This window comes from Macrosteles quadrilineatus, unplaced genomic scaffold (genome assembly GCF_028750875.1).
Source record: "Macrosteles quadrilineatus isolate MER2022 unplaced genomic scaffold, UCM_ALF_1.0 Scaffold_2__2_contigs__length_208266976, whole genome shotgun sequence".
NCBI lineage: Eukaryota > Metazoa > Arthropoda > Insecta > Hemiptera > Cicadellidae > Macrosteles > Macrosteles quadrilineatus.
In genome coordinates, this window is record NW_026542595.1 from 21,673,742 (window position 1) to 21,691,114 (window position 17,373).

The following is a 17,373-nucleotide window of genomic DNA, read 5'->3' on the forward strand; positions in this document are numbered from 1 at the left end:
TCAAATAGAATTAAGATTTAATTAAGATCGTACGTGTTATTAAATTACCTGAATAAAAGCAAAAATATATACGTCTAATAACACTTGTATTAGTGTAAATTAAGTATTGAAACAAATCTGTATTTGTAAACCAGAAATAGATAGAAATATTCTGTTTGTGGCAATAATTGTTAACAAAGGTTACGCATTTTTTTACGTCAAAAATATTTTTTTACGCCCATAACAGGATAGGGGGTAGGGGGTGACTTGTTTCTTTCAAATAGCAACCCCTATTGAGTAACGCCATATTTTGAAGGATTCGTCAAATGAAACACAATGAAGCGAACCCGAGGTGGATATCTCACCCTTAGCCAAAATGGCAGATATTTCAAAATTTGATTTTCTGTATTTAAAAAAGCATCAACTAAAAAAATAATGGAAACAAATCTGTATTTTTGAAACCGAAATAGATGGAAATATCCTTTTTGTGGAATTGATTGTTGACATAGGTTCCGTAACTTTTTACATCAAAAATATTTTTCAACCCCTTTAACAGGGTGGGGGTGGGGGTAACTATTTTTTTTTTAAATAACAACCCCTATTGAGTGACCCCTCATTTTGAATGGTTTGTTAAAAGAAAGACAATGACGAAACCCCGATGAGGTAGATATTTCACCCCTAGCCTAAATAGAGGGTATTCCAAAATTTAATATATGTGAAAAAGCACCCATTTTAAATACCCGCCATTTTGGCTAGGGGTGAGATATTCACCTCAAATTTGCGTCATTGCGTTTCTTTTAACAAACCCTTTAAAATGAGGGGTCACTCAATATGGGTTGCTTTTTGAAAAAATAAGTCACCCCCTACCTCCTTCCATGTTAGGGGGGTTAAAAAATATTTTTGATGAAAAAAATTGCAGAACCGTTGTTAACAATTATTGCCACAGACAGAATATTTCTATCTTTTTCGGTTTTAAAAATACAGATTTGTTTCAATACTTAATTAACACACTGTATATTTACAATTATACTGTTGACTTACCAACTTTTATACAATGTGATTGATAAGTCCCGTAACGGTTAAATATTTTAAAAAATAATGCAGATAGAGCTAAAATACTTAGTACAAAGTTACAGGGCATAGAACTCTATTTTAACACATATTCAGTGATTCAATAATTCTTCAGGGGGACGGCCCACAAGGAGTCGGAAGAAAATCTTAAATGGAAGCATAGGTCAATATGCATCAAAATCATCAAATTAAAGGTCTTTTTTAGTAGAATACAATGCCGCAAACCGCACTTCAAAAGGTTGATCCTGCACAAAATGGCAGATGTTCAAAGATTTCTTGAATCCGCTATTTTGAATCTTTGAACGACTGCCATTTTTTACTCAGGCATTCTTTTGAGCTTGAATTTATGGCATCGTAATCTAAAAGTGAAGTCCTTTAATTTGATGTGCATATCGACCTATTCTTACGTTACCAATTTTCTTCCTCCTAGGGCTGTGCCCCCTGAGGAGAAAGCGTATAATAGCAATGTAAATTAAATGAATCTTTGAACAACTGTCATTTTGCGCAGGATCAACCTTTTGAAGTGCGGTTTGCGGCATTGTATTTTACTAAAAAAGACCTTTAATTTGATATGCATATTGACCTATGCTTCCATTTAAGATTTTCTTCTGACTCCTTGTCGGACGTCCCCCTGAAGAGTTATTGAGTCACTGAATATGTGTTAAAATAGAGTTTTATGCCCTGTAACTTTGTACCAAGTATTTTAGCTCTATCTGCATTATTTTTTTAAAATATTAAACCGTTCCGGGACTTTTCAATCACACTGTATGTATTTACCCTCTTGTAAGTCAACAGTATAAGTGTATATATATTATTACAAGTGTTATTAGACGTATATTTTAGATTTTCTTTTAAGGTAAAAGTGAGTTTTTACCCAAATATATTAAATCTGTAAAAAATTAAAAAGGAAAAAGGAAACTATGTAAAATGTATTTTTATCAAAAATATAATCGTAAATTTTGAAAAATAATAGTCTTATATATTTTAAGAAGAGTAGAGAAAATTGAAATCCTTTTTAAGATTTACTTAAATGTATTAATTTACAATGGAAACAACCAAGCTTTGTGCAATGGCTGTCAGTTTATTTTTTCAACAGATGTATTTAGATAAAAGCCCAACTTATTTAAAATACTAATTCAAAAAGTTAATTCAAGTTGTTGGTGCTCTTGACGTTTCGCGCTTGGACTCACTGAAGCATCTCTAACATTACGTCAGCTAGATTAAACCTCTCGTAAAAACTGAATAAAAACAAGTCTAATGAGAAAGTCATTTAGCCTGATATAATAAAACCATCCAGACTGGGAAATGAAGCGTTGTGATATTCGCATTACCGTTACGTCTTTGGATCTCACAGTTTATGGTAATATCTTATTCGTCAGTTTTCCATTTTTTTTATTTTTTTTATTTATAAATATTTGTCTTGGCATTTTCGGTGATTTAATATTTAAAATTGACACCAAACTACAAACTGGATGTTGAATGCATACCATTTATTTGTGTCTATTTAATCATAATTTGTGTAACCAGTACGGACGACCTTATAGCCACATCACATCATTTTACATCACTAATGTTATGTTTTTCCACTTTTGTAAATACGTAGGCCTATTGGTTTTATATTATGCATTGGATCAATAAGGGAGTATTTTTAATGGAAGTAAAACGCGTTTTTGTTCATAATGCAAATATCCTCAAATATTACATACTTCTATAACAACTTGTCGTATCTCACAAATCAGGGTGATTCGGCTTAATTTCTATCGTTCGTTTCATTTTTGTTAGTAAGAGACTGTTTTGTAAAGTTGGTATTATGTTAACATAAAAATGGCATACTTACAGCATTCTAATAAAAGTGTTGTTCTTTTCTATAACCTTTTTTGGTTTCTGTAAAAAACCTTTTAAACAATTAATTGTCAATATAACTGTGAGTTGGTTGATATAGCCACACGTTTGATTCTTACGAATAATACTCGTATATTTACATACAATACTGTAGAGTTACAAAATCAATAACTATAACTATACAAGACTTTATAACGTAACAACATTGTAGACTAAACTCTTTGGTGAACATACAAGGTGATGACGTAATACAAGAGAAGGTTCGCTGCGATGGACGGCGACAACGGAGGGCCTCCACTCTCAGCCATGGCTGGGAACAGAACGTATCATTTATATAGTACATGGGGGAAACACAATAAAATCAGTAAGGAAATAATAATGACATTTTCATACTAAGATTTCTTAATCCAAGTTCCATGCTTATCGTTTTCATTTTATATTATATTATTATATTATATGCATTGCAAGAACAGTAAGATTTTATACTGTATGAAATATCAGAAGATACTATTTAAAATAATCCTAATCTGGTTATGTGTAAAAATGATTCCTCAAGCTTATTTATTGGTTTTATAAATGAATTGTATGTTTTGTACTTAACATTTGTTAATTTAAATAGAACACAAACACTAAATTTCTTTTAATAATTAAAAGAAATTTAGTGTTTGTGTTCTATTTAAATTTTGGTCGTTTAAATCTGTTTTTATAAACTATTTATAAAAACAGATTCAAACGACCATTTGTTTATTGTTTTTAAATAAAATAGATAAACTTTGGAAAATGGTTTGTAACCCCCTTTAAAATCTGATTTTGAAATACTTGCATACGGTGTTTAATTCATACTAACCGTTTGTAACTAAATTATGAAAGTCATCAGCTTAGAGCCAAAGCACTGTACAGTGCCAGAAGAGGCAGTCATGGTGGTGCTGATCGCTCATCTAATGCTTCGACTTGCAGCTTTTAAGATAGTATTACCGTATCTCAGCTAAATCCCGATCATTATTTGGAATTTAGTATAGAATTATGTAAAAAAAAATCTTTTTTATACACAAAGCGTTTCAAGCCTTTGGGGTATAATTATTTACATCAAAGATCTGGTAGGGGTAAGGTCTAATTTATTTTGGTACAATACAGAATTATGCATTTTTATTTTCACAAATCTTTATTTTCCTCATCTCCCCTTATAGATTTTCTTGTGCTCAAACTGCTATTAGTTAATTGTATTTCTTACACAGCATAAAACGATATGTAATGTCTCTATGAAAATATTTAATGTGTTGTTGAATCAACTAGAAACATATACAGAAATGAACAACTATAATTTCTAAAGGTGCATTAAGAATTAAAATAGTTTTATATTTGTTGTTAAGTGAAACACTTTTAACAATAAGGTTATTTTAAAAACTTCAATAATGTTACTCTCTATATATGTTTATAAAATCACTCGTTGCTACGAAACAAATTGAACCCTGTTTTTTTCTTCTTGGAATGGAAGCACCAAATCCTTTTGCCTGTAATTGCTACTTTGGGTATAAAAGGAGAATGCATCATGTTGACCTCCAAAGGATTGGTAGAACTAATTGTTATTTAGCTATTATATTTTAAGTAAAATATTGTATTTTGTTCTTAATACTGATTGGTGACAAATGTTAGCCGATAAAATAATGAGGATTGCTATTTGTTGATTCAATAGATTTATCATAAATATTGCGTTGTTAAATTTTTCAAATATAATTTTAAATGTACTTTAATCTAAAAATAAATTAATATAATATTTTCCAAAAATATAGATAATTTGTTACTTTAATCACGGCTTGGTCGTTACTGTCTTCTCAATACGATCGCAGATGTTTAAAGAAAAATTGACCACAATTGTACTGTTTCGAATCTTATTAAATATTGAGAATAGTATTGATTCGTTACGACTATTTTTATTTGATATCGTATGTGAATTAACTTAAGGTTTTCCGTGACATTAAAAAAAAGTGTAGCCTATGCACTCACCTTTCTTATTTTAATACAGATTGGTTAATGAAGAATGGCGAGTTTTGTTTTGTCATAAAGGGTAACACTAAACCTATTCTACATGTAAAAATAGTAAACTAAACTCGCCCCTGACATTATTACATTTTTATACAAGTAACATGCTTCAGACATGAGTCCATTTTCAAACTTCATTAGTGAACACTTAACTTTTTGTTCCTTTTTTTTGTAATTATAATATGTTTTTTAGAGATGATTTTTTAAAGAGACAGGGTTTGGAACTTTTAATTATATATTGATTATCTATTTGTTAAGTTTTGACGAAGATTTGACTATTTAAAATATGACTTGGAATGTTCAGGTATTATTTGTATATGAAGTATTCTTCGCTTGAATCCATTAGTTTTCCTTTGCTTAGAATTTTAACATTAATTTTCAAATGTGTATAATTGTATTATGATATGACATCTGCATGATTAAGTTTATTTTTCAAATTTTGCTGACCAAATACAGAGAACGAAACATTGTTGTAATGGCTTTAGTACTCTTAAATTTACTTACCACTAGATATACTGTCCGTGCTTCCTATAAAATAAAATTTTAGTTAATACACCTAGTACAGACAGTCTATTTTACATTTACACTTTTTTTTAACAAATTTAAAATTGTAATAGCAGTATGTTATAAATAGGATAGATGTTACAAGTAACTTAGTTACATTGCTTATTATATTTAAAATATATTTCCACATTTAAATGAGTATTTTACGAAATTTATCATTCGCAATAGAGTGGTGAGTGCCAAGATCAGTTCACATATGCATTTACATTTTTATTTGAACTATAGAACACTAGGACATAAAGCAGAGAAATCATTATTCAACTGAATAACATTTTGTTTAGGACGTTACAAAGGTACAAACGTGACAATGGTATTTTGCCAGTCGTAACGGGTACAATGTCACATTATACGAATAAAGAGGGAAATGATATACACAAGGAAAACACTTTGACAGTTGTTGATATCTCCAGCGACTATATACAAAGATCTCTTTGTCTTGTAGGTAACGAACAATCGCCGCGCCCCGTCTCACTAGCGGTGCCAGCTCCCAACACACAGACCTTTTTGTTTCACTCTAAATGAGAAGCAAACATAGATCCTATACTCTGACTTTTTACACTGAATCAAAGCATTCGTCAACTTCATTACTACGTGATTTCCACTGATTCATTTTCTTCGTCTATCTTTCACATGACAAATTTGGATTTGTAGGATGTATTCAATAGCAACTGCAACGCAGGAAGGGAAATCAAAAAGTCGAGTGCTTCAAAGTATCGCACAAAGTATACGTACTATGGTATTTTTTTTTAACTAGGGCATTAACTAGAAATAACATTATGAATTATTTTGATATACTGTATAAAATATACATGCAATACAAAAAATATAAGTATAAATAGTAAGACACTCTTACAAGCATATAAATATTTTCATATTTTATGACTTAACTTATTTTCTTTGATATTCAATATACAGTACATAATCCTGGAGAAGATTATAAAGGGTAAGGGTGTAAGACAAGAGGACTTAAAAGACTCGTAATTTCTGAGACTCGCCGATATACGATCGCTGGGGTTATACGCATTATTCCTATTGTTATACACATTGAGGATATAGAAGTTTACTTGAGTTTTGAAACTAGTTTTGAAAGTTTATCGTGCTTATTTTGCCTCTCATTATATATCATTAAAGGGGAATATTAGTTGGGCCTTAACATAGACAGTGCATTCTGGAATACAAGGTTCTTGGTTATTGTAATCCTCACCTGGATAGTAGACAATAGTACTATTATTGTGGTACGATGTTTCAGGTATCCTCAACTCGCAGCAAAGTGTGGTGGGAGTATCCAGCCCCGTGTCTGACAGCAACACCTCTAGCTGTATATCGTACTCCCCGGACCTGGCAGTCGTCTCTACCCTCGTACCTGCCACCAGCGACCTACTGTACAGACAACACAGTAACAGCAACACCTCTAGCTGTATATCGTACTCCCCGGACCTGGCAGTCGTCTCTACCCTCGTACCTGCCACCAGCGACCTACTGTACAGACAACACAGTATAACAGCAACACCTCTAGCTGTATATCGTACTCCCCGGACCTGGCAGTCGTCTCTACCCTCGTACCTGCTACCAGCAACCTACTGTACAGACAACACAGTAACAGCAACACCTCTAGCTGTATATCGTACTCCCCGGACCTGGCAGTCGTCTCTACCCTCGTACCTGCCACCAGCGACCTACTGTACAGACACCACAGTATAACAGCAACACCTCTAGCTGTATATCGTACTCCCCGGACCTGGCAGTCGTCTCTACCCTCGTACCTGCCACCAGCAACCTACTGTACAGACAACACAGTATAACAGCAACACCTCTAGCTGTATATCGTACTCCCCGGACCTGGCAGTCGTCTCTACCCTCGTGCCTGCCACCAGTGACCTACTGTACAGACAACACAGTATAACAGCAACACCTCTAGCTGTACATCTTACTCCCCGGACCTGGCAGTCGTCTCTACCATCGTACCTGCCACCAGCAACCTACTGTACAGACAACACAGTATAACAGCAACACCTCTAGCTGTATATCGTACTCCCCGGACCTGGCAGTCGTCTCTACCCTCGTACCTGCCACCAGTGACCTACTGTACAGACAACACAGTTTAACAGCAACACCTCTAGCTGTATATCGTACTTCCCGGATCTGGCAGTCGTCTCTACCCTCGTACCTGCCACTAGCGATCTACTGTACATACAACACAGTATAACAGCAACACCTCTAGCTGTATATCGTACTTCCCGGATCTGGCAGTCGTCTCTACCCTCGTACCTGCCACCAGCGATCTACTGTACATACAACACAGTATAACAGCAACACCTCTGGCTGTATATCATACTCCCCGGACCTGGCAGTCGTCTCTACCCTCATGCCTGCCACCAGCGAGCTGCTGTACAGACAACACAGTAACAGCAACACCTCTAGCTGTATATCGTACTTCCCGGATCTGGCAGTCGTCTCTACCCTCGTACCTGCCACCAGCGAGCTGCTGTACAGACAACACAGTAACAGCAACACCTCTAGCTGTATATCGTACTCCCCGGATCTGGCAGTCGTCTCTACCCTCGTACCTGCCACCAGCGATCTACTGTACATACAACACAGTATAACAGCAACACCTCTGGCTGTATATCATACTCCCCGGACCTGGCAGTCGTCTCTACCCTCATGCCTGCCACCAGCGAGCTGCTGTACAGACAACACAGTAACAGCAACACCTCTAGCTGTATATCGTACTCCCCGGATCTGGCAGTCGTCTCTACCCTCGTACCTGCCACCAGCGAGCTGCTGTACAGACAACACAGTAACAGCAACACCTCTAGCTGTATATCGTACTCCCCGGATCTGGCAGTCGTCTCTACCCTCGTACCTGCCACCAGCGATCTACTGTACATACAACACAGTATAACAGCAACACCTCTGGCTGTATATCATACTCCCCGGACCTGGCAGTCGTCTCTACCCTCATGCCTGCCACCAGCGAGCTGCTGTACAGACAACACAGTAACAGCAACACCTCTAGCTGTATATCGTACTCCCCGGACCTGGCAGTCGTCTCTACCCTCGTACCTGCCACCAGCGACCTACTGTACAGACAACACAGTAACAGCAACACCTCTAGCTGTATATCGTTGTTTTTTCATTAGTACGTTTTTGCTTTCCGTCACAAAGTTTAAACACTGCATGTTTACTTAGGGGTAAAACACTTTTTTAATAATTAATACTGGAAACAGCCAAACCTCGCTTCCTATAATAATATTATTATATGCATAATATATTTAAGACCAGAGTATTAGGGAGAACGCGCTCATTGGGTCGAGAGAGTTCTCATTCTTTAAAAAAAGGGCAGTGCCAATTGAAACATATGAAAATTGCCAGGACCGTTGAGAACCAATTACGATTTGAATGTATGGGCTCTGAACAGTTAATTTTATTTAGGCAATGAAAAAACCGAGCAGGAGTTGGGTGTATTCCCGGTGTGTCTTTCGAAGTCACAACACTGAATTCAGAAGTGTGACGTGAATGTTATAAACCTAAAATAAATTTATAATTCCCATTGCAGTTAGGAACTTGACAAAAGCAATAAAAACATTTAACCAATTTATTTTAAATGGATGCTGTTAAGTGTTGTATTATAAGTATGACAGGTTGTTTGGTGCTCCAATAAAGTTATGTTGAAGGTTTTCTTGTTCAAGCATCACATACTTGCTTATCATGTATTTTCAGTTATTATTCCTATCCCATTAATCTCTACAACAGTATAAAGTCAATATTCGATCAATGATTATCATTTTAAATAATCTTTGTCAACTTTTTTTTATCAAAACCTTACTTTTGCCTCAGAAATTATTGTTTTAAAATCACAATATTGCACTTATTGCAATAATAAAAACAACCTTTAATTAGTAGTTTGCAGTTATTAAAACTGCAAGGCTTTAAAACTAGCATGTATTTGATTCTATAAGTCATTCAAGTGTAATGCTTACGTTTTGTTTTCAGCGACAATGTATAAAAATAACTTAGGCTCTGGGTAGACGCCGGTGGCCCGACATGACACGTTGACAGTCTCGTAGTCCGCGCGGCTAGACATCAACGTCAAGTCCTTCTCTGGCACTGCAAACATTTCATGATTTACTTAAACCAAGTGTTTATAGTCACAGAGAAGTGTTGTATTTTGAAACATATTTTTAATACACTATCAAAACCCAAACAAATGTTTTATGTATCCACCCACCACGAAAGATATAATTAGAATATTTTGTGTGGGGCTCGATATTAGGACTACATTTTTTGACTCTGTAAACAGTAGGCTATACAAGTTATGTCTATTCTAATCTAAAGTTCATATTTCAGACTTTGTCCTTAATAAATGGTTATTCACTCTCGAGTCAATATCAATTGTGAGCAGCCGTACCCGATGTACGCGACTGTTGGTTCAGGCTAACAGATGCTAATGTATTCACAAGGATCAGGAAATCGACAGAAGTTGCTCACTCTTTGTAAACAGATTTTGTTCCTTTTAATACTTCTTGTCTTCATAGTTGTTTCAAAGATTTATCTAGTTAAATCTTCGATTGCGTTTCCAAGAGATAAATCTCAACCTTACTCTGAAGTGCCCCTCCCACCGACATATTTAATCCTACAGTTTGGTTAGTAAATAATGACATAGCGAATTTAGTTAAATTTAAGCATCACATACTTAGTTAATGGAATCACTTCTTAGTTAATTTAGTCTTTAGTCACATTTTGCCGAAGTATTTTTTATGAAACAAGTGGAATAGATTATTAATGATGACTTGCACAATTAATACAAGGGGACTTACTTATCCAAAAAGGTTAGTGATTTTTAAATGATTTTTTTTTTTTATATAAGTTTTTACACTTTTATTGACCTTCTCAGAGGTATTTATCTAGATAATCTAAATAATGTTTGTACAGGTAACAGTCAATTGTTTTTTCATTGTTTAGAAATTTTTTTTTAATGGGGATTTTCCCATAAAACCCCATAAAAAACCGAAAAATATGATTTTCCGAAAAATGGCCCGAACGGTTTTGATAACAATTTTGTATGTTATAGTCCTTTATATTCTGAACAAAATTGTACAAATCCCATTTCTGTAAAAATTACGGTTCAAAAGTTATTGTAAATTATGTTATTTTCCCATAAAAACCCCATAAAATAACGGAAAAATCGGATTTTCCCAAATTGGCTCGAACAATTTTGATACAAATTTAGTATGTTATAGTCCTTTAAATTCTGAATAAAATTGTACAAATCCCATTTCCGTATATTTACTCTCACCGCTTACACATGATAAAGGTTGTTGACAAACTTATGGGAGAAAGTATGTGTCAGAATACTGATACCGTTTATTTTCTCTGCATTTAAATGTTCATTTCATAGATCCCAAAGAAAGTAATAAATAACATTAAAACATTTCATGTATAGCTCCTCATGTCAATCTCATATCAGATCAATGTTTTGGTGATGTGTGGCAGATATGAAGTTAAAGGCAGGTGCCTTTGAGCAGCCAACTACTGTAGAGACCCAGGGCAACACTGTCAACCTCATGTGGCCCTACTGAATCTCAGATGAGAAGGCCTTAGTAAACAAACCACCTTCATGTAATACAGCCCGAGGATATTTCTTATTAATCACTCATCATCTAGATTCGTTTATTACGCAAATAAGCCTAAAAATTTATGCTAGGTTTATTTATTGTACTCTGTATTTACACAGATCTTCTCACATCATTCTACATTCATCCTTCACTAATATTTTGGTTACAATACGCACCTAGGTCACGTACCCACCTCAATTGATTATTGATAGATAAAATATATAGTAAAAATATATCAATGCAAAATACTCTTAGAATTTTACAAAAAACAATCTAATAGATTGTCAATACAGGTGTTAAAGGTAATTAGTAGCAGTGGACACTGTATCGGACAATGTACAGCATGTGTACATATCATTAGAGCCGTGCAATCAGGAACAAACCTTTTCAAAATTTTGTAGGCTTATACTTTTAGAATAATTTTACCTAACCCGGTGATAATCTTTTGGTGAAGTTTAATGACAAAAACTGGCATTTTATCGATTGATTGACAAATACGTCATTTTTATTCTTTACGTAAAGTAATAAAATAGTTTATTTCATGTTCCCGAAATTGTTTTCAACTGTGGGTTAGACTAAATTAAAAACCTTAAATATTCACACGAACATTTCGTTTATGTTTGGGAACGCATTTCCGACTTTGAAACTTGTCAGTTAAGCCAAGCATTGTTAAATCTCTAGTTCAAAGACAAACTCTGTAAGTCAAACACTGGATCGCTGAACGTGTTTTCTTCGCGATAATACAATTCAGTATTGTTGGAATTAGCATAAAACTGGGGAGGATTCTTGACATCTGCATAATTTACATCAGGGAAACTTGGACTGCTCAGTGAGTTCCATCGACGCCCCGGGACATGCACGGAGTTGCAGCTCTCTCCTTGTGGGGTGATTTATAAACAATTTCCACAAAATATAGCCGTTAGCGAGGTCTGAGAGTTTTCTGGTAACTGACTTAAAGCGAGTGTAACCACATAGACCTAAGTATCACTGTGGTTTGTATAGAAGAACCTATGTTTGGTTCTGATGTACTTTAACTGTCACAAGTCTTCTTCGTTTTCAACAAAATGTTGCAATCAATGTAAATATTTCTATTTAATTAATCCGTGAAGCAGCCCAATTGTTTCACTGGTTTTGATTTTGGTATGTCCCCAAAGGTTTTTTTTATTTTTCAAAACAAATAAAAAATAAAAATAAACTTTCTTTTGCCATCCGAATAAATAAACAAACAAAACAAGTAACTGTAAGTTTAATTTTTATTTAACGCACATTAATTACCATATTACTAAAGAGTGCTAAACGTGATACTGTATGTTGACTTTTGTATTTAATTTTCTTTTCAGTGAAGGAATTTAAAATGTGGTAAGAACTACACTTTTCTATCCAGTGTAGCGGAAACCTAAACACTCGTTGAGTCAATGTACAATATTTGAGTTGAGGGTGGAACTAACCGTATTTTTTTATAATGAGCTTGTTTGAAAATTTAAAACTCCAAGTTGTTAGTGTATTTTAAATCGATTAAGTTTTATGTTGTATGACAACTTATGAGGCAATGTTATTAAGAACACAACTCGTTATAAACAATAATAAGATATTGATTTAAGGAAGTCCAATGACCCAAATAAAAGCTAAGACAATAAAATATTTTTTTTGTATATTTCGTAGTTTATTGCGTCTGTTGCAAACATGGACTGCTGTTTTGGTGTTGAAAATTCAGTCAAATATTTCTTCTTTTTTTTCGTATTCTCTGAAATTGGTGGTTGTACAGTGCCTATTTTAATTGTCAGGAGTTGTACTTTTTACGTACGTTTAACGGCTTAAAAATTGTAAGATTGTTGGTTACTATTTATATAAGTGAACGAATTATGAAGTCAATAGACTAATTGCAATATAATTTAATGTTTCCTGAACAACAGTAAATTTTCAGTTTTATTTATATAATGACTTTTAGTAAATATTTATTTATTAATAAATAATTTGTACTTTTTCATAGCTATATGTAATATTTCAACATAAAGAGTTGTCAATTCGTTACTTTAAACCTAAATTTATTAGTTAATTAAGCAATTACAATATAACTGAATTAGTTATTCAAGTTGTTTTCGGTTAAATATGATTCGGCTTTTTTATTCAAACGTTTAGTGCTTGTTTATGCCTTAGTCACTGAAATGTTCAAGTAATAACTTTTGCTTTTTACTCACCATAAACAATCATCTTTTTTATCATGAAATCTTCGTCCCAAAATGTGGAGACGGCGCACTTGTACTCCCCTGACAGTTTAGGAGTAGGGTTGGTGATGTAGAGAGCGCGGTGCATTGTGGCGTTGTGGTCACTTGCTCTGAGAACGATAACAATTATATAAGATAATTAAAATGTCAAAAATATCAAGACAAAATTTTAAAAATGATTAAAGTTCGTAAAGTAAAAAGTTGAATAAATTATCTTAAAAAACGTATAATATTTTATACACAAACTAGTTATCCTCATCATAAACGAATTTACTTTGACACACCATTAATTTTAAAGATACCTGTATCGGAGGTCAAGCCGGCCCTTAAGCATACCAAGGTCCTGAGGCCTCTGTCCTGGAATCCACTGATACACGGGAGCTGGAGAGTTGTTCCAGAACCACTTGATGACCAGACCAGAGCCTGGGGCCAGCTCAGAGGCAAGTAGATTGTACTCGCAGTCCAGGACGGCGGCTCCAGATCCATAGCGCACCTCTGGTGGCACCTCTAGTGACGTTATCTGGACACACTGGATACCTGGAAACATCAGACAGTGTCATCAGACCAGACCAGAGCCTGGGGCAGACTCAGAGGCGAGGAGATTGTACTCGCAGTCCAGGATGGTGGCTCCAGATCCATAGCGCACCTCTGGTGGCACCTCTAGTGACGTTATCTGGACACACTGGATACCTGCAAACATCAGGCATTGTCATCAGACCACACCAGAGCCTGGGGCCAGCTCAGAGGTGAGCAGATTGTATCGCAGTCCAGGACGGCGGCTCCAGATCCATAGCGCACCTCTAGTGACGTTATCTGGACACACTGGATACCTGCAAACATCAGGCATTGTCATCAGACCACACCAGAGCCTGGGGCCAGCTCAGAGGTGAGCAGATTGTATCGCAGTCCAGGACGGCGGCTCCAGATCCATAGCGCACCTCTAGTGACGTTATCTGGACACACTGGATACCTGCAAACATCAGGCATTGTCATCAGACCACACCAGAGCCTGGGGCCAGCTCAGAGGTGAGCAGATTGTATCGCAGTCCAGGACGGCGGCTCCAGATCCATAGCGCACCTCTAGTGACGTTATCTGGACACACTGGATACCTGCAAACATCAGGCATTGTCATCAGACCACACCAGAGCCTGGGGCCAGCTCAGAGGTGAGCAGATTGTATCGCAGTCCAGGACGGCGGCTCCAGATCCATAGCGCACCTCTAGTGACGTTATCTGGATTTCTGCAAACATCAGTAGTGTCGTCAGACCAGACCAGAGCCGTCACAATATTCCCAGAAGCCATCGTGCATTAAAAGAAGTTAACTTACTCAGCCTTTGCGTCTGCATTAAGTAGAATCGGTTTTTATTTTGCTCTTTCTTATAGTATTTTTTCATAGACTCCATTTTTATAGACTTAATATTTGCAATCATAAATTAATTTCAATTCGTCAAACAAGAAGTCTAGGAACTTTAATAATAAATTTTTAATTTTTATCCATGCTATTCATTATTTTTAAAAAAAACTTTAAATTTAAATAATAATGGTACCCAACCGTTTCCATTATTTTTCTATGAGGCACGCTTACTATGACTTGCATCATTATTATGTACCACCCCGTTAAACGAAGACAGGCAATCCACCTTACCTTACCTTGACCAGATTAGGCTAGTTGAGATAAGCAAGGGTTAATTTTGCCTAGTTTCAGTTCTGAAAGGCTAAGATGGAATAGGTAGGAAAAGGTAGGCTTCCCAACAAAGAAAGAAATAAAATCGTGCATGATTTTTACTGTTTTTTTTTATTTTTTATTAATACATACGGTTCTTCAACAATAATAAAATAACTCATAGCAGCCCTGCCACCAGACACTGTTTAGTTTATCCTCTCTTACAGAACAATGTAAGCTATTACTGATAAACCAAACAATTGATATTTACTGAACCTAGGGGGAATCGCACCTTAATCTTCCAAACCTTTAAATTGAAACCAAGAATTGTGAAAAAAAGTTGTGTCTGCTTACATGTTTATTCAGTAATATAGGCATACTATAGTTGTATTGAGCTTAATGTGATTTAAAACTATTTATTGATACATATTTAAAAAATATATGTTTAATGACAAAATGTTATTTTAATGTCAATGATAGTTTTTTTATATTTTGCTTTGTTTCATTTAACATGGTTGGGTTTTTAAGATACGATAAAAAGAAAGTATTACGACTGAACATGATTAATCCATTGTTTTAAGTGATTCGCACCATACGGCTTTGAAGTACCCTGTAGGATGTTAAGGCCAACTCAAATAGCGCTGATTGGATAAGTGGCTGACGGCGACAATGGTAAGAGGCTGCATCTCGCGTTGGCCGATTTATATCAGACTTTGGGCTATTGGATGCTCTTTCTCAAGCCTGTCACATTACCACAACTACCAAAAACTAATGATTTATTATATTTTACAATTCAAAACCCGAACTTATTTTAAACAACTCTACATGGATTATTGAAGGATGTAAGTTTTTATACGGGTAAAATCAAGTCGTCAATACAAGTACATTCTTATAAATTCTGTATAATTTTTGTTCTATAGTCATGCAGAAATTTTTGAAATAGTCATATTTAACTTAACTTACTGAAACAATTTAAGGACTTCTTCCGTTGATTCACAGTCCCTATTTATATCATGTATGTAACAAAGCACCAAGTTATAGGTAATGTCTCGGTTCTAACCAAACCTAACCCAAGCAAAATTGAAATAGGCCTAACACAACCCTAGACATTATCTGTAGATAAATATAACTGTTGAAAAGTAGTTTAGGTGAATATCATATTTTTACTATATCCCTTAAATATTTAAGAGTTATATTAAATTTAAAATGTTTTCATAGGTCTTTGCTTACATATTTAAATGTGAAATGGACGAGTTAGTTCAAAGTGTCACTTTTTCCACTTCAAGTGAGTACTCATTGCAAGAATAAAGAGAATAACGTGATAATGAGAATACATTGGAGAGGTCACACATTTCTCAGTGTCTGGATTCTCTTAGGACCTTGTGCGAGCTGTGGTCCTTCGGGTTCAATTATTCCAACTTTTTAAGACCTGACAATGGAGAACTTTACAATACATAAACTCGGAAATTTTACACTACAAAGATCGCTTAAATATTTATAGAGCTCAGCGTATTGCATGGCTGAAATATTCAAGAAGCCAAATTGTTTCTGGATCCAGCAGCATCTGTTACCTTGTATAATTGAATAACCAGCTGTTTATTATAGTCTGAATAGATTTGTGAAACTATAGTTATATTTAATGGCAGTAACAGTTTGTTGGTTTGCATACTGAAGATCTTATAAATTACTGCATTTACAAATACCCCCCCCCCCCAACAAAAAAACATTCAAAGTTTATTATTACTGTGACTAACTAAACAGTTATTGGTTAAAATACAAGTTTAAAAGTTATACAGAATCGGCGTAGTGTTAATTTTAAATCAAATGAATTATTTGCCTACAGGTAGATTAAACCGTTATAAGTCTGATGGCTCCAGATCGTGAAAATGTTTTGCGAGAGAGTTTAAATCTAATGTTTAATTCAAAATGGAAGGGTCTGTCTCAATGAACTCAAAGTAAATATCACATACAGTATAAAGTAATGCCACTGGTCTTATAACAGTGTTGATGTATTCATGATTATTTCTCTGTGGTATTAAATGTTTTGGGAGAAAATTTTGCATAAAACAAATAAATTAATAACTATAACAAAACATAATGTTATTTGTACGGTGAGCAGGATTGATAAGTATTAATTCTTAGATATTTATGTAATGATATTTTTGCACTACTAATCTTTCTCGCTAACGAAAGCTTAAAAAACAAATTATAATTCTGGTCACGTAAACAGTATATTTTGAATTTGTGTTGTAATAAATTAAACACTTGAGTAAAAAATAGTAGTTTACGCAACGATTGCACTACTTTACCTACGACCGTTTTTTAATTACTATCAATCTGGATTTAATTACCAACAATCACTACTGATAA

The 17,373-nt window shown here is 34.8% G+C and overlaps 1 protein-coding gene across 1 annotated transcript in view; it reads right to left on the reverse strand.

Moving 5' to 3' along the window:
* Window positions 1-3,010: 3,010 nt before the first annotated feature.
* The window catches only part of LOC128983990 (uncharacterized), a 31,867-nt gene continuing 17,504 nt past the window's right edge, over window positions 3,011-17,373 (reverse strand). Inside the window, exons 2-8 of the mRNA XM_054403272.1 lie at window positions 13,642-13,876; window positions 13,313-13,449; window positions 9,480-9,606; window positions 7,159-7,276; window positions 6,701-7,073; window positions 5,437-5,460; window positions 3,011-3,202 (exon numbers count right to left, since the gene is read on the reverse strand). Coding sequence (XP_054259247.1) covers window positions 3,105-3,202; window positions 5,437-5,460; window positions 6,701-7,073; window positions 7,159-7,276; window positions 9,480-9,606; window positions 13,313-13,449; window positions 13,642-13,876 — 1,112 coding nt within the window. The 3' untranslated portion in view covers window positions 3,011-3,104. The remainder of the gene's footprint in view (window positions 3,203-5,436; window positions 5,461-6,700; window positions 7,074-7,158; window positions 7,277-9,479; window positions 9,607-13,312; window positions 13,450-13,641; window positions 13,877-17,373) is intronic.